Source organism: Gastrolobium bilobum, unplaced genomic scaffold (assembly GCF_033153095.1).
Source record: "Gastrolobium bilobum isolate Gb01-03AN ecotype WA unplaced genomic scaffold, APGP_CSIRO_Gbil_v1 utg82300, whole genome shotgun sequence".
NCBI lineage: Eukaryota > Viridiplantae > Streptophyta > Magnoliopsida > Fabales > Fabaceae > Gastrolobium > Gastrolobium bilobum.
In genome coordinates, this window is record NW_026897861.1 from 1 (window position 1) to 23,816 (window position 23,816).

The following is a 23,816-nucleotide window of genomic DNA, read 5'->3' on the forward strand; positions in this document are numbered from 1 at the left end:
GTCAATCTTAGAGGCAACCTGCAGATAATTGTGCAGGTACAGAAGTACTGTTGTCTTCTATAACTTGGAATTATTAATAATTAATTGATAACTGAAGCTTACTTATATTTGTTCAGGTTGCTAAAGAATATTGTGAACAATTGGGCATTGATGCTTGCATAAAGATTTTTGAGCAGTTCAGGTCGTATGAAGGACTGTATTTTTTCCTTGGATCATATTTGAGCTCCAGGTAATTCTTTCATTTTGAAAAATCTGTTTTGGCTTGTGGACAAATGATTCCACTCGTACAGGAGATAATATCCAATGTATATGTGCTAATATATGTTTATCTGAATATGGGACAGTGAGGATCCTGACATTCACTTTAAGTACATTGAGGCAGCAGCAAAGACTGGACAAATCAAAGAGGTCGAGCGTGTGACTAGAGAATCAATTTTCTATGATCCTGAGAAAACGAAAAACTTTCTAATGGAAGCTAAGCTTCCTGATGCACGACCTCTGATAAATGTTTGTGACCGATTTGGATTTGTTCCAGATCTAACACACTATCTATACACAAACAACATGCTTCGCTACATTGAAGGTTATGTTGAGAAGGTATTTTATTTTTGTTTTCATTTCTATTGTAGTTGCCTTGCTTATTTCTTGAGCGCTATCTACTCTCTCTCTGTCCCAGTCATAAGTTTTTGCCTCACTTTATAGGTGAACCCAGGGAATGCTCCTTTAGTTGTTGGGCATCTGCTAGATGATGAGTGTCCAGAAGATTTTATCAAAGGCTTGATTCTTTCTGTTCGTTCATTACTGCCAGTGGAACCCCTTGTTGCGGAATGTGAGAAGAGGTGGTATTTTTTCTCTAGTTCTAGTTATTGCTGTTTTTCATCCATGTTTCTGATTTTTTTCTATGGTGCTTTTTTTGCCATGCAGGAATCGGCTTCGTTTGCTCACAGTTTTTGGAACATCTCGTAAGTGAGGGAAGCCAGGATGTACATGTTCATAATGCATTGGGTAAAATCATCATTGATAGCAACAACAACCCAGAACATTTTCTCACCACCAACCCATACTATGATTCGCGAGTTGTGGGCAAATATTGTGAGAAATGTGATCCCACCTTGGCAGTTGTAGCCTACAGGCGAGGACAATGTGATGATGAACTTATCAATGTGACAAACAAAAATTCTTTGTTCAAACTACAAGCAAGGTTTGTGGTGTATATGTATCTTTCAGTAAATAATTATCCTTGGCTTCAATGCTTACATGTTTATATTGTAATAACAGATATGTTGTCGAGAGCATGGATGGTGATCTTTGGGAGAAAGTTCTTAACCCTGATAATAGTTACAGAAGGAAACTTATTGATCAGGTTGTATCTACTGCTCTGCCTGAAAGCAAGAGCCCTGAACAAGTATCTGCAGCTGTTAAGGCTTTCGTGACTGCTGATTTACCTCATGAATTGATTGAGCTTCTTGAGAAGATTGTGCTTCAGAATTCTGCATTCAGCGGGAACTTCCATCTGCAGAATCTGCTTATTTTGACAGCAATAAAGGCTGATTCATCCAGAGTTATGGATTATGTTAATAGACTGGATAATTTTGATGGGCCTGCAGTTGGAGAAATGGCTGTTGAAGCTCAGTTTTATGAGGAAGCATTTGCAATTTTCAAGAAGTTCAACTTAAATGTTCAAGCAGTCAATGTCTTGCTAGATAATATTCATAGTATTGATAGAGCAATGGAGTTTACTTTCCGGATTGAAGAAGATGTTGTTTGGAGTCAGGTGGCCAAGGCTCAACTCAGGGAAGGGCTAGTAAGTGATGCAATTGAGTCATTTATACGAGCTGATGATGCCACACAATTTTTGGATGTTATCCGTGCTGCTGAAGATGCCAATGTTTACCATGACTTGGTGAGATACTTACTGATGGTCAGGCAGAAGACAAAAGAACCCAAGGTGGACACTGAGCTTATTTATGCATATGCAAAGATTGATAGGCTCAGCGACATTGAGGAGTTCATTCTTATGCTGAATGTGGCCAATCTTCAAAATGTTTATAATAGCCCTAACCTAATTAATTAGCGAATTACATGTAATTAAATAATTAAGCATGTTTTAGTGAGTAAAATTAAGTATAAGGCTTAATTAAATGAATCTGAGTCACTTTGAAGTTAAAAAGTGTACTCAGTGAAAATTAAGGGGTATAAATGGATACTGGCGAAAGTGCCCAAAATATAAAAATAAAATTATAAATATCCCTAGAATAATATTCCAGACTTTTGGGTAAAGTTTGGTAATTATTGGAGTTGAATAGATAGACGAATCGATACCCGCTTAAAGTCACTTAACCTATGTTAAGTGATTAAAACACAAAAAGAGCCCCAAACCCTCCCATTCCCGTCGACGCCAGAAAGAGGAAGAAGAGAGAAAGGAAGGAGAAGAGGGAGAGAGAGAACCTAGGGGAGGCAAATGGTGACCAAATCTATCCGTTCAAAAGCCTAAATCGCTTAGAATCTCCTCCTCTTTCATAATCCTAGCTTAGTTTTGAGTAGGAAGCATTGTGGAGAGAGATATTGCCTCTCAAAAATTCGGCCCTTTGTGAGATTTTGGGATTTTGGGAATTTCTACCTCCATGGGAGCTTGAGGAGCGCTCCTTGCTTGGTTGTGCAACCATTGGTGGTAAGATTCTACCCCTTGAACCTTATTTTCATGGAAAATTGCATGAGTTAGGGTTATGAATAGTGTTTTAGGGTTTTTGATGAAATGTTGTTAAATTAGCTATGTTCTAGGAAGAATGGAGCTCAGAGCATGTTGTGAAAAATGCTAGGAACGACATTTAATCGGTGAAAATGAGCTTAGATAGCTAAATGAGTATATTTGGAAAATGGCAAGAATATGACACTTAGATATTGGATTTCTTGCATTGTTAATGAATGGTTTGACTTGGTTGATTGATGATTGCGTCCTTGTGATGTCTAGGATTGAGACATTTGGACCAACCGTGAGTGATCAACCATTGGAGCAAGCTATGCAGCTTGATTAGCTCTTTGGAATAGGTGAGCTCATGCTAAGTTAATATGTAGAGTTGATGTGGTAGTAATGGATATACGTAAATATTCATTGGATAGTATGATTGATGCTATGGCACCTTGGTGTAGGTAAGTTACTTGTAAGTCATTGTTGAAACCAAAGTTGATTGGTTGCTGAACCGTTGGTGGTGTGAACAAAGGTTGAACGGAAGCTTTGAGGTAAGCCTTCAGACCTTGGGTGTAATTCCCTTGACTGTTCCACCAAGCCCTGAAAGGGTAGAGGTTGTGATTGTGTATATAAATGCAATAAAATAGTGTAATGCTTTGTTATACGTATGTGTATGCATTTGGTTTGGCATAGGATGGTGTTTCCCTATGTTGGTATGTTGCATGACGATGCGTAAATCATATTTGGTAGTTAGCTGGCCAGTAGGACTATTTGCATCTGAGTTTCCTTAGGACAGCTTAAGAGCTCTAGGGATTTCTCCTGGAGATGTTATTGCACTTTGCATAGATATGTATTTACTGCATTATTATTGTTATTGCTATTACACTGATATGGAACTGTGGGGTGGAGAGATGCTCCAAGGACCCCTGGTTTACTTGATATATTCGTATATCTCACCCCGTGTTGTGGGGACCCCCTTTCAGGTAAGGATGCTGCAGGAGCCTCTGGTGGCAAGTGGCCATATCTGGATTAGCATATGCATGAAATGTGGCATTTCTTTTGAGATTATACATGTTGTTTTGTAGCTCACATGTATAGAATTGTAATTAATAGGCAATGATATATTTATGATTTGTATATTGGAATGGACTTAGCCTATGCTCATGCCTTTGGTCATCTCTTTTGTTGATGGGAGCCAAGGGAATGATCATAGTGTTTTGTAATCTAAGTTCCATGATTTGTAATGAATAGGTACTGTAAATGATGCCTACTTGAAATTCAATATATGCATGCTTGTTATGTATTGAGTTATTGAATTGGTTGGGCTGAGAATCAATTAGGTACCTTTTGTTTAAATTGGGAAACGTTGAGAAAACAAAGGTTATGCTGCCCAAAATGCTAGCTAAATCTCATGAGGAGAGGTTGGATGAGTGCTAGGATTAAGTTTCGAGACATGAACAATTGGGGTTTGGAATGGGGATACATTTTCCCCTAGACTTGGACTTGAAAAATGTGGGAATTGGAATCCCCAGGAGCGCGCTCAAGCGCCCTGCTGCCCCTGTGAGAGCCAATGCTTTCGGCCTCCTCGCGCTGGAGCGCCCAGAGTGGGGGCTTAAGCGCCCAGGGCTGCGCGCTTGAGCGCCCTGGTCCACGCTTGAGCGCCCTAGCCGCTGAAGGAGGGGATGCTTCTGCCTCTGCGCGCTAAAATGTCCCAAATGGGGGCTTAAGCGCCCAGGATAGCGCGCTTGAGCGCCCTGTTGCGCGCTTAAGCGCCTATTTATACTGAAGAACCTGATGCTTCCTGCCTCCGTGCGCTTAAGCGCCTAGATGGAGGCTTTAGCGCCCGATAACGCGCGCTTGAGCGCCCGGTAGCGCGCTGAAGCGCGCGGGGCCTGTGATCAACACCCTTTTGTGTTGCTTCCAATTGTCATAACTTGGGCTACAGTGCTTCGATTGGAGCGCGGTTTGAAGCCACGCGTAGCTAACGAAGAAATCTAAAATATAGTAGAAGTGGTGGAATAAATAAGAAGCAAATTAATGGTTTAAAAATGAAATAAGAACATGATGTTAAGCTTGATTTATCTGATTCCGCAAGGTAATATGGTTATGATCACGAAATTGGGTATTGTAAATTCGGCAATGTTATCCGGATTTTAATTGAACCCATGTGATTGTAACTGCGCTTAATATCATAATGCGATGTTAACAAACCGGTTCTAGAACGGGGTGTTACATTTTATGGTATCAGAGCAATTTCGTAGGGAATAACTGTTAGCTATTGTTGAGTATGCTTAGTGTTTGATGCTTTATAGTTGTTTTAGTACTCTTTATGATTATTGCATTTGTGATCACTAAGTGTGGGCCTGATCAACTCACTTCTTTTCTTAACATGTGTAGTGACATGACGAGGCACCAAAACAACCCCGGACCATCAAACACCGATGCTCAGCCAGAACCTGTTTTGGCTGCCCTTGTTAGGCCCAGAAGTGGTCGTGGGGCAACAGGTGGTCAACCTGAACCTGTGACGGCTACTATGGTCGATATGCAAAGGGAATTGGCGGCTAGTCGGCATGCCAATGAAATTTTGATGAAAACTAATGAGGATACGCGGACTGCCATGGCCGCAATGATGACTGAGTTGAGGACGTCGAGGGGTCCTAGGCCCGTGAACCGGCAACCCACTCCTCCTCCTCACACTGCTACGCCTTCTCCACCTCCTTCACAAGAAGAGGGTGTAGCGGGTAACAATGAAGGTGAGGGTAGTCACCATTCTGGAAGTCGTAGTCACCACACCGAGGTTCGTCAACCTCGAGTTGAGAATGTCGGTGACCATGAAGTGGAGGAAAGAAGATTGAGGGCTTTCCGAAAACACAAACCTCCTCCTTTTAAGGGAGGTTATGAGCCAATGGCGGCTGCAAAATGGCTCCAAGCGATGGAGAAATCTTCAGGGTGATGAGATGCCCTGACGCAATGAAGTTAATCTACTCCGTGTACATGCTGGAAGAAGAAGCGGAGGATTGATGGACTAATACCGTACAACCCCTAGAAGCTGATGGCCGGGAAATAACCTGGCGGTTGTTCGAGACATTGTTCTTGGACAACTACTTCCCTAGAGAAGCTAGGGAACATAAATAGAATGAGTACAATGACCTAAAGCAAGGGTCAATGTCAATTGACCAATACTTTGCAAAATTCAATGAGTTGGTGAAATACGCCAACTATGGGCGAGCCTTACCCACTCCGGCTGAAATGACCTCCAAGTTCCAATGGGGTCTTAATGAGAAGATGTCTCGGAAGATGTCAAATTGTGACATCCGAGAGTTCAGTCGGTTTGTAAATCAGTGCAGGAAGGTAGAAGAAGTGTACAAGGTGTCCCAAACCAAGAAGCCTTCTGAGGCCCAGACACCTAGTTCCAATAAAGCAACGGGCTCAGGTTATTGGAAGAACAGAAAGATGCAAGGCAAGAAGCTGAAAATGAATAGGCCCTTTGACTTGTTCAAAAAGCCCGGGACTCCGAAGAATTTTGTTGATAGAGGACCTCTTCCCAAGTGCAAGGGATGTGGCAAGGAGCATAGAGGTCCATGTGCTACCGGTGAAGTGATCTGTTTTAAATGTGGAAGATCCGGTCACTATTCCAGGCAGTGTCCTCAGAATGAAGCGAGGACTATGGCAGTTCAAGCTAATGTTGTTCCTGTCTCTGTTGTTCCACCTATGCTAGAGTCTCAGACGGTTGGTAGAGTATATACCATGGACCGTCAACAATCGGAGAAGGCTCCGAATCTAGTGAAAGGTACAATTTATATTGGTAATATGGATGTTGAAGTATTGTTTGATTCAGGAGCTACACACTCCTGTATGTCTGATTTTATGGCCGTTGGGCTAAATCTGCAAATGTACGACATTCGCCCTCCAATGAAAGTGGTTACTGCTACTGGAGAGGAGTGTTATACATCCGTGTAATGTAAAGATGTTGAGTTCAAATATGAAGGCCGAGATTACGTGCTGGATTTTATTTGTTTACCCATGATCAGTCTTCAAGTTATCTTGGGTATGGACTGGTTGTCAAAGAACTGTGCTATGATAGACTGCTGTGGTAAAAGGATTGTGCTTGATGCTGATGATTCTGCTACTAGTTCTTCCCCATATCTATCTGTGTTGCAGGTTAGAAAGGCTTTGAGGGCCGGGGCATTGGGATATGTCTTTGTGGGTGGTTCAGTAGGCGGAAGTCATGAGGAGATTGGCACTATTTCCGTGGTGAAGGAGTTTGTGGATGTGTTTCTAGATGAAATTCCACAACTTCCGCCTCATAGAGAGATTGAGTTCACGATTGATCTATTGCCTGGTGTGGGGCATGTCTCTCTGGCTCCGTATCGGATGTCACCACCGGAATTAGCCGAGTTAAAGAAGCATATTGAGGGGCTTTCGGCTAAGCAGTTTATCAGGCCTAGTGTGTCCCCGTGGGGAGCACCAGTCATATTTGTTAAGAAGAAAGACGGTAGCATGAGATTGTGCACTGATTACCGTCAGTTGAATAAGGTTACTATCAAGAACAAGTATCCTCTCCCTCGCATAGATGATTTGTTTGATCAGTTGAGGGGTGCTTGTGTTTTCTCAAAGATTGATTTGAGGTCGGGTTATCATCAAATCTGAATTAGGCAGGAAGATATTCCGAAGACTGCCTTTCGATCTAGATATGGACATTATGAGTGTCAAGTAATTCCATTTGGACTCACTAATGCTCCGGCGGTGTTTATGGATTACATGAATCGCATATTTAAGCTGTTTCTGGATTAATTCGTGATTGTGTTTATTGATGATATCCTGATATATTCCAAGAGTAAGGAAGAGCATGAAGGTCACTTGAGAACTGTGTTGCAAATCCTCAGAGAGAAACAGTTATATGCAAAGCCTTCTAAATGTGAATTTTGGCTTTCTCAAGTGCAATTTCTGGGTCACGTTATCTCTGCTGATGGAGTGGCGGTTGATCCTAGCAAGATAGAGGCAGTTGTTGATTGGGAGAGACCCAAGACAGTAACAGAAATAAGGAGTTTTCTGGGTTTGGCTGGTTATTACCGGAGATTCATTAAAGAATTTTCGGCTATGGTTTTTCCATTGACCCGTTTGACCCGGAAGGATACTCCTTTTGTTTGGACGCAGGAATGTGAAGAATGCTTTCAGAGCCTTAAGGAGAAATTGACGACTGCTCCGGAGTTAGTACTTCCCGATCCGGAAGGTGAGTTTGAGTTTTACAGCGATACTTCTAAAAAGGGACTGGGTTGTGTGCTGATGCAAGATAGGCGAGTGGTAGCTTATGCATCGAGGCAATTGAAACCGCATGAAGAAAATTATCCGACCCATGACCTTGAGCTTGCTGCAATTGTGTTTGGATTGAAACAGTGGAGGCATTTCTTGTATGGAATGAAATTTACAGTATTCAGCGATCACAAGAGCTTGAAGTACTTGTTTGATCAAAAGAAATTGAATATGAGACAACGACGGTGGACCGAGTTCCTAAAAGATTATGATTTTGAATTGAAATATCATTCTGGCAAGGCTAATGTTGTAGCTGATGCACTGAGCCGTAAATCGGTGAGCATATCAAGCATGATGATTAGAGATTATGATGTGATTGAGAGGTTCAGAGATATGCAATTATCTAAGATCTTTCCATGTAGAATTTGTGGCATCAAAATCACAAGCATTGAAAATGAACTGATGACCAGAATTAAAGAAGCTCAACTGCAAAATAAAAGTGCTAAACGACTGAAAGGTCAGAGTGGTGTATCCTGCAATGATGAGGGTATACTATTATATCAGGGTCGTGTAGTTGTACCTAGGCAGTTGGCGGAAGAAGTAATGACAGAAGCCCATAAGGGTCATTTCACGGTTCATCCGGGAGCTACAAAGATGTATCAGGACCTAAAGATTAATTTCTGGTGGCCTGGTATGAAGAAAGATATTGCCGAATTTGTCTCTAAGTGTCTCATTTGTCAGAAGGTCAAGATTGAGCATCAAAAGCCTTCTGGTATGTTGCAACCTCTGGATGTTCCTGAATGGAAATGGGAGAGTATTTCCATGGATTTCGTAGTGGGAGTGCCGCGAACACAGGCTAGTTATGATTCTATATGGGTGATTGTGGATAGATTGACAAAATCCACACACTTTTTGCCAGTTCGGGTAGATTTCTCTGCTGAGAGATTGACTAAGCTCTATGTGAAGGAGATTGTGAGGCTTCATGGGGTGCCTGAGAGCATTGTTAGTGATCGGGACCCGAAGTTCACTTCTCGCTTCTGGGGAGCATTGCAGGAGGCTCTTGGCACTCAGTTGAGACTGAGCACTGCTTATCACCCACAGACGGATGGTCATACTGAGAGGACCATTCAGACGTTGGAGGATATGCTGAGGGCTTGCACCCTGGAGAAGGGTACTGCATGGGATCGATATCTCCCGCTGGTTGAGTTCTCTTATAATAATAGTTTCCATGCTAGTCTGGGTATGGCTCCCTACGAGGCCTTGTATGGTCGCAGGTGTAGGACACCTACTTGTTGGTCAGAGGTTGGAGACACAGAGCGGTTTGGATTGGATTTTGTTCAGGAGACTACTGAGCAGATCAAAATGATTAGGGATCATCTGAAAAAGGCTCAGGATCGTCAGAAAAGTTACTATGATCTCAAGCATCGACCTCTAGAGTTTGAGGAGGGAGATCACGTATTCCTGAAGCTGTCACCGGTTACGGGTGTTAGACGAGCCCTTGGAGTGAGGAAGCTGAGTCCGAGATTTATTGGACCCTACCAGATTCTTCGTAGGGTGGGACCGGTTGCCTACCAGCTTGTCTTACCTCCGCAATTGGCAAATTTGCATGATGTGTTTCATGTTTCTCAGCGGAGGAGATATGTAGCTGATCCTTCTCATGTGGTCCAACCTGATAATGTTGAGATCCGGGAGAATTTGAAGACTCCTGTTGGGCCACTGAAGATACTCGAAAGAGATGAGAAGAAGATGAGAAATAAATCTATTCCTATGGTGAAAGTCCAATGGGAAGGAAGGACGCCTGAAGAGTCCACTTGGGAGCGGGAAGATGAGCTTCTCCGGCAATATCCTGAGTTTAACGACAGGTACGTTCTTGATTTTGAGGACAAAATCGCTAAAAGGTGGGGTGACTATAATAGCCCTAACCTAATTAATTAGCGAATTACATGTAATTAAATAATTAAGCATGTTTTAGTGAGTAAAATTAAGTATAAGGCTTAATTAAATGAATCTGAGTCACTTTGAAGTTAAAAAGTGTACTCAGTGAAAATTAAGGGGTATAAATGGATACTGGCGAAAGTGCCCAAAATATAAAAATAAAATTATAAATATCCCTAGAATAATATTCCAGACTTTTGGGTAAAGTTTGGTAATTATTGGAGTTGAATAGATAGACGAACCGATACCCGCTTAAAGTCATTTAACCTATGTTAAGTGACTAAAACACAAAAGAGCCCCAAACCCTCCCATTCCCGTCGACGCCAGAAAGAGGAAGAAGAGAGAAAGGAAGGAGAAGAGGGAGAGAGAGAACCTAGGGGAGGCAAACGGTGACCAAATCTATCCGTTCAAAAGCCTAAATTGCAGAATCTCCTCCTCTTTCATAATCCTAGCTTAGTTTTGAGTGGGAAGCATTGTGGAGAGAGATATTGCCTCTCAAAAATTCGGCCCTTTGTGAGATTTTGGGGTTTTGGGAATTTCTACCTCCATGGGAGCTTGAGGAGCGCTCCTTGCTTGGTTGTGCAACCATTGGTGGTAAGATTCTACCCCTTGAACCTTATTTTCATGGAAAATTGCATGAGTTAGGGTTATGAATAGTGTTTTAGGGTTTGTGATTTAAATTAAAAATAACAATTATTATTAATAAGGAAAACAAAATAAAGATTTGATTTGTGATTTAAACTCAAAAGTCAATTTGAAAAATCTGTATTAATAAAGAAAATAATTAAATAAATATTCTAAATCTCTAAGGAAGAAGGATTTTATTTTTGAAAAATAAGCCATCATTAATTTCAGACTATGAATCACATCACAAATCAAATCTTTATTTATTTTTTTAATTTTAATCACAATTCAAAATTTTATTTACTTTTTTATATTAAATAACAAACCCAGAACTCAGAGGCTTCTGGGTTTAACCGCTCTTATAATATAATTTTTGCAAATTTAAATTGTATTTTTAAGAAATAAAATATGTCAAATGAGATGTCATTGCGAAGATTTCGAAAAGTTATGTGGAATCAAAAAAAGAATAACCTGATTTGGATACCCGAGTCAAAAGTTATGGCCTTCAGAAGTTTTATGATTAAATTATTATTATTTTTTAGAAAAAAATGACACATGTCAACACCTGATGAGTGACGCCCAAATTTAGGCGTGATTGCCTCTTGAGTGACGCCCAATTTAGGCGTCATTGGTGACACCGAAAATGGGCATCTTATTGTGCAATAAATGTGTAATTATTTCCAAAACTGTAATAAATGCGTAATTAATTTATTAAAAAGCATTAAATAAATTTTTTTGCCAGCAAATGGATGACTGAATTTTAATTTTTTTTTTTTAATAATCATTGTTATCAATTTTTCATTAGGTTAAAATATTACATAAAATAACTACCCAAAAAAAAAATATTACGTAAAAAAATATTTAAAACTAAATTATCTTTAAAATTGAACAAAATTTGAGAATTAATTGCACGAGATATTGAAAACTACTAAAAATAGTTACAACTACTAAAATACCATATTTTCGTCCTAAATTTTATTTTTTTTCCTATCTTGTTTTCTCATTTTTACATTAATATTTTATTGGAAATGATATAATTACCACCAAAAAAGTTTATTACTTTTACAATCAATCTAATCACCGTTGATTTTCGTCAATCTAACAGTTATAATTTATTGAGAATTAATAATTAATTAATAAATATGACCAAATAATTTCCAACAAATTATAACCGTTAGATTGACAGAAATCGACGGTGATTAGATTGGTTGTATAGCTGATAAACTTTTTGTGTGGTAACTGGTAAGTATATCCTACCTCGTATTTTATTACTAAATTAAATAATTAAATAATTGAATAAAATAAATAAAATATTATAATAATTAAAGTAAATGAGATTAGGTGATCTTTCGAAATACATTCAGTTTAAAAAATATCAACATTATAATCAATAAACAATTTGGCCATTAATAGCATAATCGAGGTACTTGAGTCAACAGGTCTGAAAAAAATGAGCATATGGATAGAGTTTGGACTGAGGAATATTTTGAGATTAACATCATAAAAATGAAGTATTTTGATAATCGTACCAAAAAATTACTCTATCCCTAAAATGCAAAACCCAGTAATTACAGAGAAGAAAATTTCAAGTTAACTCAACAATTTAATAAATTTTTTGGCAAAATTATTATAAAAAATCTTGTTTTGAAAAGGGCCAATTATTGGCAAAATAATTATACCTTCAACCAATGTCAACCTAAAACCTTATCCCAAATAAATTGGAAACTGTTAAATAAAATTCAAGAAAACAAGATACCTTCTATGCATAACCAAAATAATCTTTTGAACATATGAAACATCTCAAAACAATTCTAATTAAAATTTAGGAAAAAAAAAGTGAATTGAAAAGCATTTTCTCACCTAAATAACAAGGACTGGCCACAAGCCAACAACTCCAAAGCAAACTGAATATTTTGCCAGGAACCGTAACACATATCTAAAACTTAATATCTTCCTATGTTAGATAAACTAGTCTCATGCATAAAGAATTCACAAAATTGAACAAATATAAATAAGCATTGCCATATAAATTGAAGTCACTTCCCCACAAAGTCACCTCCAAGCTGATCTAATTACCAAACACAAATTCCTTCCAGAAGTCAGACTTCTTTGCCTTCATCACCATGCATCCCCAATATTTGTTTAGATACCTTGTAGTATATAATATCATATATTATTTAATCCATCTAAATTCATAACCCTTCATCTGGAAGTTCACATTTTAAGCGTTTCTTTTTTTCTTGGATGCTGACTTACTTCCCTCATCTCTTGATGATGCAGCCTTCTCAGGTCCATCATTTCCTTCAGACTTTTTGCCTTCTTTAGTCTGCTTAGATCTTTTATTTCTTTCACTATTGTCCATTAAATTGGGCGTGACCATTCACGCCTAAATTGGGAGTGACTCCCAAAGCATTCACACCTAATTTAGGCGTCGTTTGGTGTTGACACATGACACAAAAAATTAACAGTTTAATTATAAAACTTCATAAGACCATAACTTTTGACTCGGGTATCCGAATCAGGTAATTCTTTTTTTTTATTCCACATAACTTTTCGAGATCTACGTAATGACATCTCATTTAATATATTTTATCTCTCACAAACACAGTTCAAATTTGTAACAATGATACTATAAAGATAGCACCAAAGTGGATTATCTCATCTATAAATAAGGATACTTAATGTCATATTAAAATATATACTTGTATTTACAATATATATATATATATATATATATATATATATATATATATATATACTTGTACCAAGTGTTTGAAAAAAATAGTGTACAAGGTCATTGAATCGCAATACGTATCACACTATCATGTATCGTTTGGCCGATTTTTCATATCGAATCGTAAGATACAAAAACAATATAAAATAATTTAAAAATATATAACTTTTTATGAATTTTATCGAACCGTGTCATAAGTTACATAATTCTGTTTTGTGAGTCTTTATGGCTGGATTCATTTATTTTATTTATTAATACCGATTTTTCAATTGATTTTTGAGTTAAATCATAAATCAAATCTTTATTTTGTTTTCCTTATTAATAATAATCTTTTAATTTTTTAATTTAAACCACAAAACAAATCTTTATTTATTTTTTATATTAAAAATTAAATTTTTTGATTTTTTTAATTCAAATCACAAAACAAATCTTTATTTATTATTTTATTATTTTTTATACCATTATTGCAAATTTGAACAGTGTTTGTGAGAGATAAAATATATCAAATGAGATGTCATTGCGTAGATCTTGAAGAGTTACGTGGAAACAAAATTCGGATACTCGAGTCAAAAGTTATGGCTTTCTAAAGTTTTACGGTTTGTAAGTTGACTTTTTTGTGTCACGTGTCAACACCAAACGAGTCACGCCTAAATTAGGTGTGAATGCCTTGGGAGTCACGCCTAACTTAGGCGTAATTATTTATTAAAATACTAATATTTTATTTTTTTTGCCTATTTAAGCAAAATAAACCACTATTTATCATTATTATTAATGGCCACGCCTAATTTGGACGTGAATAAGTGCAATAGATCGGAAGGGGTTTAAATCTGGGAATGGGGTGTGAATGAATGCAAAATTCCATGGAGATATCACGTAAATAGTTTCGAAACAACTATATATTTGTAAATTTGGAGAATCCTTGCATGTGTTCATAAATGACATGATTGCATGACTCATTCTATGTGAAGAGTAGAGAGATCAGTTTGATGTATATAGAGGTAGTCAAGCATGCACTCTGAACTGTGAGGAATTGAGCCTATACAGAAAATTTTTGTTCAGAAAATTGCAGGAACTTGCCCTGTTTCAAGAAAAGTAAAGGCACAAAGTGCTTGGTTGAGAAAAGGAGGAAGAAAGTTTAAGAAAAAGAAAAGTTGTAGAAAAGGTGGTGTAATAAATGAATGAAAAAGAATAAGGGAATGAGAAGGATTAAGGAGCACATAGATAAACTCAATTGTGATCCTCCTCTTATCTGACTCTGATTCATCTAATCTGAACCCTTTTTGCAACATTAAAGCCTACCTTTAGCCAAACCACATGCCAAGATATTTCCCTCCTCCTATACAGAATCATATTCCTAGCCAAGCCATACCACCAAAGTCTCTTTTGATCTACTTTATAGATCATTTACTGTGGAGAGTGAGAAGATGGGCAAGCTTATGGTAGTTTGAGTGCAGTGAAGATTGTGTGATACGTACATCCTTAAACACTAGTGTGCAAGAGTGTTAAAATTCTCACAATTTTTGAGAAATTCCTAGTGAGGGGGTGTTTTTGTGTTAAAAGTCTCTGCATTTCATCTTACTGATCTGTTGAAAGTCATGTGATGAGGTTGAGCAAGTCATAGGAAATGATAGATTGCTTGGTTGTAAGATTGTATCAATGAAGGTTGATCTATCATAATTCAAATTCATCCTCATAAGTTTCATGTGTAAAGAATCTCAATCCTTCTCTATTTTTAAAAGTTATTGCGGAGGACAACAATATTCAAATCTGAGAATTGTGATAAACCCTTAGTTCATCAAGTTTTTCAGCATGAATTAGTATCAATTTGTGTGATTAAATGATGGAAAAAGAGGTTAATGTCCTAGAATTTCCTCAACTACAAGTTCAAGAAGCTTTATTGAGAATTTGTATTGTTCTTGTAGGAAAAGCTAGCTAAAAAGGTAACTGGAGAAGGAAGGAGATTTTGAAGAGGAGAAAAATGCCTAAGTGTTGAGCACTAAAACGTCCACACAGAACGTTTTAGCGCCCTGTTGCAGAAAGAGGCCAAAACTTGTTGGTGTTGAGCGCTAAAACAGCCACACAGAACGTTTTAGCGCGCTGCTACATTCTGAGGACGAAAAGTTGCTGGTCTTGGGCGTTAAAACTTCCTTCAACGAACGTTTTAGCGCCTTGATGTTAAAAAATCTCTGGTCTCCAACGTTAAAACGTCCAAACCAAGTGTTTTAGCACTGGAGTCAGTTGAGGACAGTTGAGCATTCACCAGGCATGGACGCTAAAACGGCCAATCATGAACGTTTTAGCGTTCAAGTTAGTTTAAAGCAGTTGGGCATCCGTCAAGCATGGACGCTAAAACTCTCATTCTGAACGTTTTAGCACCCATATTAAAATTCTGTTTTAAATTGTAAAACTATATAAGGCAAAGGCCTTCACAATTTGGGATATCTGGAGTCTCTCTCTCTCCTACATCAGATTCTCTGATCTGACTTCTCTCTAAAATTCTTAGGATTTAGTCTTTGTATTAGTTAGTTTCTCTATTGTAATTGCACTTGGAGATTGAAGATTCACTACATGGAAATGGAGTTTGATCTTTCTTCTCTTTTATCTTCCTTAGTTATGTCTAAGTAGAGTCATTGTAGTCTGAATTCAATGGAACTCAATGATACTCTTATGTATATTTGATTAATATGATGAAGTGTTTTTCATGTGTTGATATGAGATTTTCTGATTGAATTCTTTCTACTAAGGGAGGAGTGTAGAACAGGAATGTTTACACTACTTCTATATTTGACAATCTCATCATCAGGATTATAGTACTCAAAGAATTGATGCTATAGTTCTGATGTAATCTTAAGACCTTAGTATATTTCATGCATATATTAAGAAATGAATCACCAAGGGATTGAGGTCTCTGATTAATGTATCTATCAGGGTAGTAAGGGATTACATCTTGAGGATAAGTAAAAGGTTGATTAACATCACAGGAAAAAGATTTCATCATATGATCAGTTTACATGAGTTTATTGTTGAGGAAAGTTGTTTTCTGACTACTTGTTTTTATAAATTTTTAGTATTAAATTAATTTACTTTCAAATTAACTTTCTGGTGACAAAACATTCATGATTTTTACAAACCTTTGTTTAATTCAAATTAGTTTTATATGGTTCATTGGTGTTTGAATACAAATCTCTGTTGGAACGATCTTTACTCATCATTTTATTACTTGTACGACTAGTACACTTGCTAGATCTGCAACAGCCAACACAGCCTAACAATATAAAAATAACAGGGATGTGAGAAGATTAGGGATAGGTTTAGAGGAGGAAGAAAGAAGATGACATCATGTGTGGGTTTTGTACATTTTTGTATATTATATTTTGTATTTTTTTATATAAAAAATATAAACTCAACCCGCGAGCTGGCAAGTTTGACCCGCGGGTTGGCTCATTTTTTTCCAAGCTGGCTCGGGTCGGGTTGGCAGCTCATTTTTGCCAACCTAATCTGACTCATTTTTTGCAGGTTACGAGCCAACCTGACGGGTTGACTCGTTTTTTCCAACCCTAATTGAACTTTACTGAAAGAGCAAAACTCAACATCTAACGCATAAATTTTATAGACATTTAATAATATAAAAAAGACATTGCCAAGTGCCAAAAGCTAATAGGAAGGTTAGCGATTGTGAAATTTTTGGAACAAATATCTCACCGAAATTTATATAAAATTTTACACACAAAAAAAGTGTAAGCACTTATAGAGAAAAAGAGAGTATTAAAATAGTTTATCAAAATAATATTTCTGCAGTTACTGCAGATAAATTATCTGCATTTACTCCCAAAATGACGTTGTTTTGGGATTGAAAAATTTAATAATTATAATTATAAAGATTATAATAACCCTGAAATAAATTAAAATTACAAAAACATCATGATTTTCGCCCCAAAACGACGTCGTATTAGGCTTACTGCAGATAACTTATATGCAGTAACTGCAGAAAAAACGAACACATAGTTTATTTCTATTAAAAAAGCATATATTAGGTCAATAATGTACTGGTTCTTAATATGAAGGGTATGTGTGATAAAAGAATAATATTGGATGAGGTAGTGTTATGATTGTATTTCAAAAAAAGAAAAGTATTTTATTAATGGATAAAGGATTTTTCCGGTCAATGGAGATAAGTTATCCCCGGTGAGCCAAAAACAGTATCGTTTTGGGACAGAAATCAAGGTGTTCTTGTAATTCTAATATATTGCAATGTTATATTAGTCTTTATCATTATAATTTTTTAATCTTATAATTTCAAAACGACGTCGTTTTGAGCTCACTATATAACTTTATTTCCAGTGACTGGAAAAATACTTTTTCCTTTATTAATTATTAAAATAATTTAAAAATAATATAGATAGAACTGCAAAGCCCGTTTAATCCTTTTAAAGTGAGGCCCGGCCCATTCTATTTTCCATTATATCGCTTCACCAGCCGCGTTAAACTTAGTTAGGGGGCATTTGGTTGAGGAAATTTTTTTGGAATAGTAGGGAAATATAATAGATAGAGAAATAATTGAAAAGATAGATAAAGTGAGATAGGTAGAAAAATGTAAAAAAAAGTTGTTTGGTGGGAAAAAACTTTACTGAGAAAATTAGGTAACTTTATGAAATCAACAGTGCATTAAAAGCCAGATAACCGGTTTTCCGAAAAATTCCATCTTCAAATTGGGTTTCTAAACAGTGCGGATGTCTATGTTTCTCATAAATCCATACAAATTGGATAAATAGGTTTTTAGTGAAAATACGTTGAAACAAACATGGTGTTTCTAAAAGCCATACTTGACAAACATAGATATCCGCTGAAAAGCTCCCAACCAAACACCACCTCAGGGTTTTTTCCTGCGGTACCTTCTCTCATAAGAGCTTTCAGCTATTGGATTTGTCTTCCTTCTCAGCTGATTATTTTTTTTGTTTTCTTGTTTTGTGCAGAATTATTTTTTCACAGCTGATTCGAAAAAGCCTAAGTTTCGAATATGAGGTGTTTATACTTTCGTTTCCTACTTGTCCCTCTGTTCTCATATTTTAGCGTGTTTATGCGTTTTGCTATTCATCATTTTTCATTGATGATTTGTGTTCGTTGCATTTCGTATGGTGTTTCTGATGTTAAAGAAAATTGTTCATTGCAATGACGCGCTTGAAAATCTAGGGTTTCTGATCTGTTTTTGACTGTTGACTGTGCAGTAAGCTTCAGAGTGATGCTCTAAGAGAAGCTATCTCAGGAATCATGGCTGATTCCAAGGAGAAAAATCGTAAATTTGTTCAAACCATTGAACTCCAGATTGGGCTGAAAAACTATGATCCACAGAAGGATAAGCGTTTTAGTGGCTCTGTCAAGTTGCCCCACATCCCTGTTGAAAAAATAAACTTGATTTAGTTTTTTGGTCCATTGGGCTTAGTTATTATTTGGCCCAACTTCTAGAATAATCTTTAGGAGTAGTTTAGCCCAAATTCTAGAGTAATCCACTCTAGATTACTCCATGGAAATATCTAGAATAGTTCAACCTAGAAACTACCATGGAAGCATCTAGCTAGGAAAATTGTGGAGAATTCTAGAGAATAATTTGTAGCCATTAGATGAGAATAGTGTTGGCACAATCCTAGCCATTGGTTAAGGAGGTGTCACTAGTATAAATAGGTGTGTCCTCCATCGTTTTGTATCAAGCCAAAAAACAAGCCAAAAGGAAAAAGAGTTGTGTAGTAATAAAAGTGTTCTCTTCCTCCAAATCTTTCTAAACCTTTCTTTTTCTCAAATATCCTCCTCCCAACAAAGTGGTATCAAGAGCCTTAAGAACCTTTCTAGAGAAATGACAAGTAGCAACATGGTTCCTTTCCAAGTCCCTATGTTCACCAAGAGCAACTATGATAATTGGAGCATCAAGATGAAGGCCCTCCTTGGATCACAAGATGTGTATGAAGTGGTAGAGAAAGGCTACAATGAGCCACAAGAAGGAGCTACTCTATCCGAAGCTCAAAGGGATAGCTTGAAGGATTTAAGAAAGAGAGACAAGAAAGTTCTCTATCTCATCTATCAAGGATTGGATGAAGATGCTTTTGAGAAGATTTCGGAGGCAGCCACCGCAAAAGAAGCATGGGAGAAGCTACAAACCTCTTACAAGGGTGCTGAACCGGTCAAGAAGGTACGTCTTCAAACTCTAAGAAGTGAGTTTTTTTACACATGAAAGATGCCGAAAGTATCTCCGATTATTTTTCTAGAGTCTTGACGGTGACTAATCAATTAAAAAGAAATGGTGAAAAGATAGATGATGTAAAAATTATGGAGAAAATTTTGCGATATTTAGACTCGAAATTCAATCATATTGTTACTGTCATAGAAGAAACAAAAGATTTGGAAGCTATGACAATAAAGCAACTCTTGGGCTCCTTACAAGCATATGAGGAGAAGCAAAAGAAAAAGCAAGGGGTTGGTGAACAATTACTCAAGACACAACTCAACTTCAAAGGAAAGGAAGAAGACTTTGGGAACACAAGAGGACGAGGAGGATATCGTGGTCGAGGAAGAGGTCGTGGACGTGGAAGTATAGGCTTCAACAACAACTATGCCCATGAAGATCGAAGAGAAAGCTCAACAAGAGGTCATGGAAGAGGTGGCTTCCAACCAAGGCGTGACAAATCACAAATCAAGTGCTACAACTGTCAAAGGTTCGACCATTATGCTTCTGAATGTAGAGCCCCTACAAGGAGGATTGAGGAGAAGGCAAACTATGTGGAAGAGAAAAGTCAAGAAGATGGCACTCTGTTGATGGTACGCAACAACAATGTAGGAGAACAAGATAATACATGGTATCTAGACACAGAATCAAGCAATCCAGAATCAGAATTCGATATCCAAAATGAATTGGAGTCAGAGAAATCAGAGACTATGGAAGAAGAAGAGCATCAAGAAGAAACTAAAGCTGAAGCTGATAATATTGATGATATGGAAGAAGATACAGAAGCTGCTGAATGGATAAATAAATCCGATTTGATGAAAGAACATGAAGAAAAAAGAGGAGGAGAAGGTGACAGCAAGCGTAGTGGTGATCCTGACGACGTCGATGATGGTGATGAGGAACGTGAGGAAGAAGAGGAGAATGAAGCAGTACTAACACTGCCAGAATCAAAGATAGAACCCCAAAGAAATTTCATATTGGATGAAACAATGACAACCAAGAAAAAAAAACATATAGCAACTGAAGAAATGAAAGTTGAAGGCGTATTCTTTAGAAATGTTGATGACTCAGAAGGGCAGACAGTTCAAGAAGAAAATGATCAAACTTCGCCACCAAGTCCTACTCCAACAACTCTTGCATCTACACCATCAACAGGAAGAAGCAACAACAACAAAGAAATTAAACTAAAAGTGAAGCCTAGGAGCAGTAGCAACAAGTCAGGAGGAGTACCAACAAAGAAGACAAACAAAGGAGAAATAATTCTAATAAAAGAAAAACAAACTCTCATTGATGTGCCAGAAAAGCAAAAGAAAGAAGATATTTTGGAGAAAGAGCAAAGGGAAAAACCAAGGATTACTTGGTCAAATCTAGCAGAGATCGTGTATGTACCGGAGACGCCACAAACACCAATAAAGATTGTTTATCTTCCACCAATCCCAAAGCCACCGGACAAATGTGTTCCACAAAATATAATTGGTTTACAAAATCAAGTTTAAGAGGGGGGGTGTGAAAAAATAAACTTGATTTAGTTTTTTGGTCCATTGGGCTTAGTTATTATTTGGCCCAACTTCTAGAATAATCTTTAGGAGTAGTTTAGCCCAAATTCTAGAGTAATCCACTCTAGATTACTCCATGGAAATATCTAGAATAGTTCAACCTAGAAACTACCATGGAAGCATCTAGCTAGGAAAATTGTGGAGAATTCTAGAGAATAATTTGTAGCCATTAGATGAGAATAGTGTTGGCACAATCCTAGCCATTGGTTAAGGAGGTGTCACTAGTATAAATAGGTGTGTCCTCCATCGTTTTGTATCAAGCCAAAAAACAAGCCAAAAGGAAAAAAAGTTGTGTAGTAATAAAAGTGTTCTCTTCCTCCAAATCTTTCTAAACCTTTCCTTTTCTCAAATATTCTCCTCCCAACAATCCCTCGCCCCAAAATGAAAATTTGCATGCTCGGTGATGCTCAACACGTTGAGGAGGTATCTATCTGCTTTCAAACTGTTCTGTGGATAGGATCTTCAATTAGGTGCTTTAATGAACCCGAGTTACAAACTTTACAGTATTTTACAACAGGTTTTATGTTTATTTCAACTATAACCCTTTTTCCATTTAGTGGTGTGCTATTTAATATTTTTAATTAATGATTCTTAGTAATGTTTCATTTTCTTGAAATGATACAATGCTTATGTAATTTTATGGCCCCGGTATTTGAGAGCATTGTCATTCATTTAGGTTTTATGGTGGTGATTTTATATTGTGTGCTTTAGAGTTTTCTTAAATAATAATCATTCAGTTGTTGCCAATTTTGTTGTGTTAATGTTTATTTCTCTAATCTGCAGGCAGAGAAGATAGGATTGGACTACATGGATGTTGAAGCTTTGAAAAAGCTCAACAAAAATAAGAAGCTGGTAAAAAAACTGGCTAAAAAATACCATGCCTTTTTAGCTTCTGAGGCAGTCATAAAGCAGATTCCCCGTCTTTTGGGTCCTGGTCTCAACAAGGCAGGCACGTTTTGGTTTTCTTTAGGATTTTGACTTTTGAGCTTTTTGCACATTCCTATTGTACTTGGTGATTTGTTTCTGTTTTTATCGTTTAAAATGAGGTATTGCAGTCTTTTTATTAATCTCCGGCCACTTTTGTTCTATATATATTTTGTTTTGAAGTACTAACTGCATAAAAATCTCTTTAATGACCTCTTGTATCCTCTGGTTGATGCACTATCCACCCCCTTCCCTTGCCTGTAGTGAATTGCTTTGTTTGAAAGAATTTCTGTATTGTCTGTTTCTTTCACATTTCAATTATTGCTTTAGCTGATTTTGATATTTTGCATGACTTTCCAGGGAAGTTTCCTACACTTGTCACTCACCAAGAATCTCTTGAGTCAAAGGTTAATGAGACTAAGGCCATGGTAAAATTTCAGCTAAAGAAGGTGCTCTGCATGGGAGTAGCAGTGGGCAATGTTAGTATGGAAGAAAAGCAAATCTTCCAAAATGTGCAACTGAGCGTTAACTTCCTTGTCAGTTTGTTGAAAAAGAACTGGCAAAATGTGAGTAATACACTCTCATGACATATAGTAAAATCATTAAAGCTTTTATTTTACTGTGCTTTTTTTTAAAGCTATATACTTGCAAGTTCTTAGATTTGGTGTAATTGAGGATTCAGCTAGTATAAGAATAGTCTTCAATATTAGATGAGCCTCGATTGAATTGTTTTCTGGTGTTTCATGTTCTTGGAATATTCAATCTGGTTGAACCTGTCAATCATGTAATTCAAACTATTGTTGGTTTCAGGTTAGATGCTTGTATCTGAAGAACACCATGGGGAAATCTTACCGTGTATTTTGAGGGAATTTTTTTTCTTTCAAGTTCAGTGAATTTGTAATCGCGCTTAATACATTACCTTAATAGCTGGATAGGAATTTTCTTCTTGTTACAGTTTTGTTGGATGATTTTTATGATTAGTGTTTCGTGATCTTCTTTTCTTTAAACGTTGGACAATATAGGCGTGCTATTTTCGGGCTACCCGTCTTTACTTGCTAATTGCTATAATAACTCCTTGCCTACTGCTTCTGCTCTTAATTGCATTTATCCATTTTGGTGTGTTCAGTGGCCTGTTATTTTGCTGAACTAATGCTAAAATCGGGTTGAAGTGTCAGCTGTTCTCATGTTGTAAAGAGATAAAAACTTGAATTTATTGGGTGAAGGTTGTATTAATGGGTTTATATTATGTTTTTCTAATGCCTCTTTTTTTCATTAACTTGAAGGGTGGATAATGTGTATTTGTCTATCTATGTTAAGAAGTTTTTTAATATTTAATTATTTATTAACATAATGGGGATGTGAGGATCGAGCTTTTGAATATTTGATTACCAACTCAATCCAAAACTTAAAGCGTGTTAGATGATGGTTAAATTGATAATTTTATAAAAAAAATTTAAGCGTGTGTCAATCAATGCTAGACATTTACTATTGTTATAAAAAAAAATTATTATAAGGTAATTTTGTACATAGCTGATAACTAGGCAATATTTATTCCATTAATTTCGAAAGAGTTTCTTTTATAAAAAAAGGTACAATATATTTTCTCCTTTTATATTGTAATTTTGGCTGGGGCTTAAACTTTGCGTCATTTAAGATATCTTGTTTCTTTACCCAAAAAAAAGATACCTGTTTCAAAATATTTGTGAAAAAGTTTTATTATTCATTTTTTACAATTTTTTTCGTCAATATGTATTCATATGAAATAAAATTAAAGTATTAATAAAGTAAGAAATTATTTAAGATTTTAAGTGTACTTATACTTTTTAATAATTGAGAATATTGACTTTAGGGCAAAAAATTGAGAAATTATTTCAAAATGAAAAGAGG

The 23,816-nt window shown here is 36.8% G+C and overlaps 1 protein-coding gene and 1 pseudogene across 1 annotated transcript; both read left to right on the forward strand.

Moving 5' to 3' along the window:
* Positions 1-3: 3 nt before the first annotated feature.
* LOC133310870 (clathrin heavy chain 1-like) lies at positions 4-3,413 on the forward strand (annotated as a pseudogene).
* Positions 3,414-18,467: 15,054 nt separating this feature from the next.
* Positions 18,468-22,889, forward strand: LOC133310871 (large ribosomal subunit protein uL1-like). Its single transcript, XM_061511874.1, has 5 exons — positions 18,468-18,631; positions 21,380-21,428; positions 21,789-21,954; positions 22,290-22,495; positions 22,740-22,889. The coding sequence occupies exons 1-5, from the start codon at positions 18,504-18,506 to the stop codon at positions 22,791-22,793; spliced, it is 603 nt and encodes a 200-aa protein (XP_061367858.1). The 5' UTR covers positions 18,468-18,503; the 3' UTR covers positions 22,794-22,889.
* Positions 22,890-23,816: the final 927 nt, after the last annotated feature.

Bases quoted from the DNA above. Each gene is read 5' to 3' on its own strand.
- LOC133310871 (XM_061511874.1), top strand. From the start codon at position 18,504: ATGGCTGATTCCAAGGAGAAAAATCGTAAATTTGTTCAAACCATTGAA. The intron at 18,632-21,379 runs TGAAAAAATAAA...AACAATCCCTCG, and splicing joins AAGTTGCCCCACATCCCTGT to CCCCAAAATGAAAATTTGCA. The intron at 21,429-21,788 runs GTATCTATCTGC...TCTAATCTGCAG, and splicing joins ATGCTCAACACGTTGAGGAG to GCAGAGAAGATAGGATTGGA.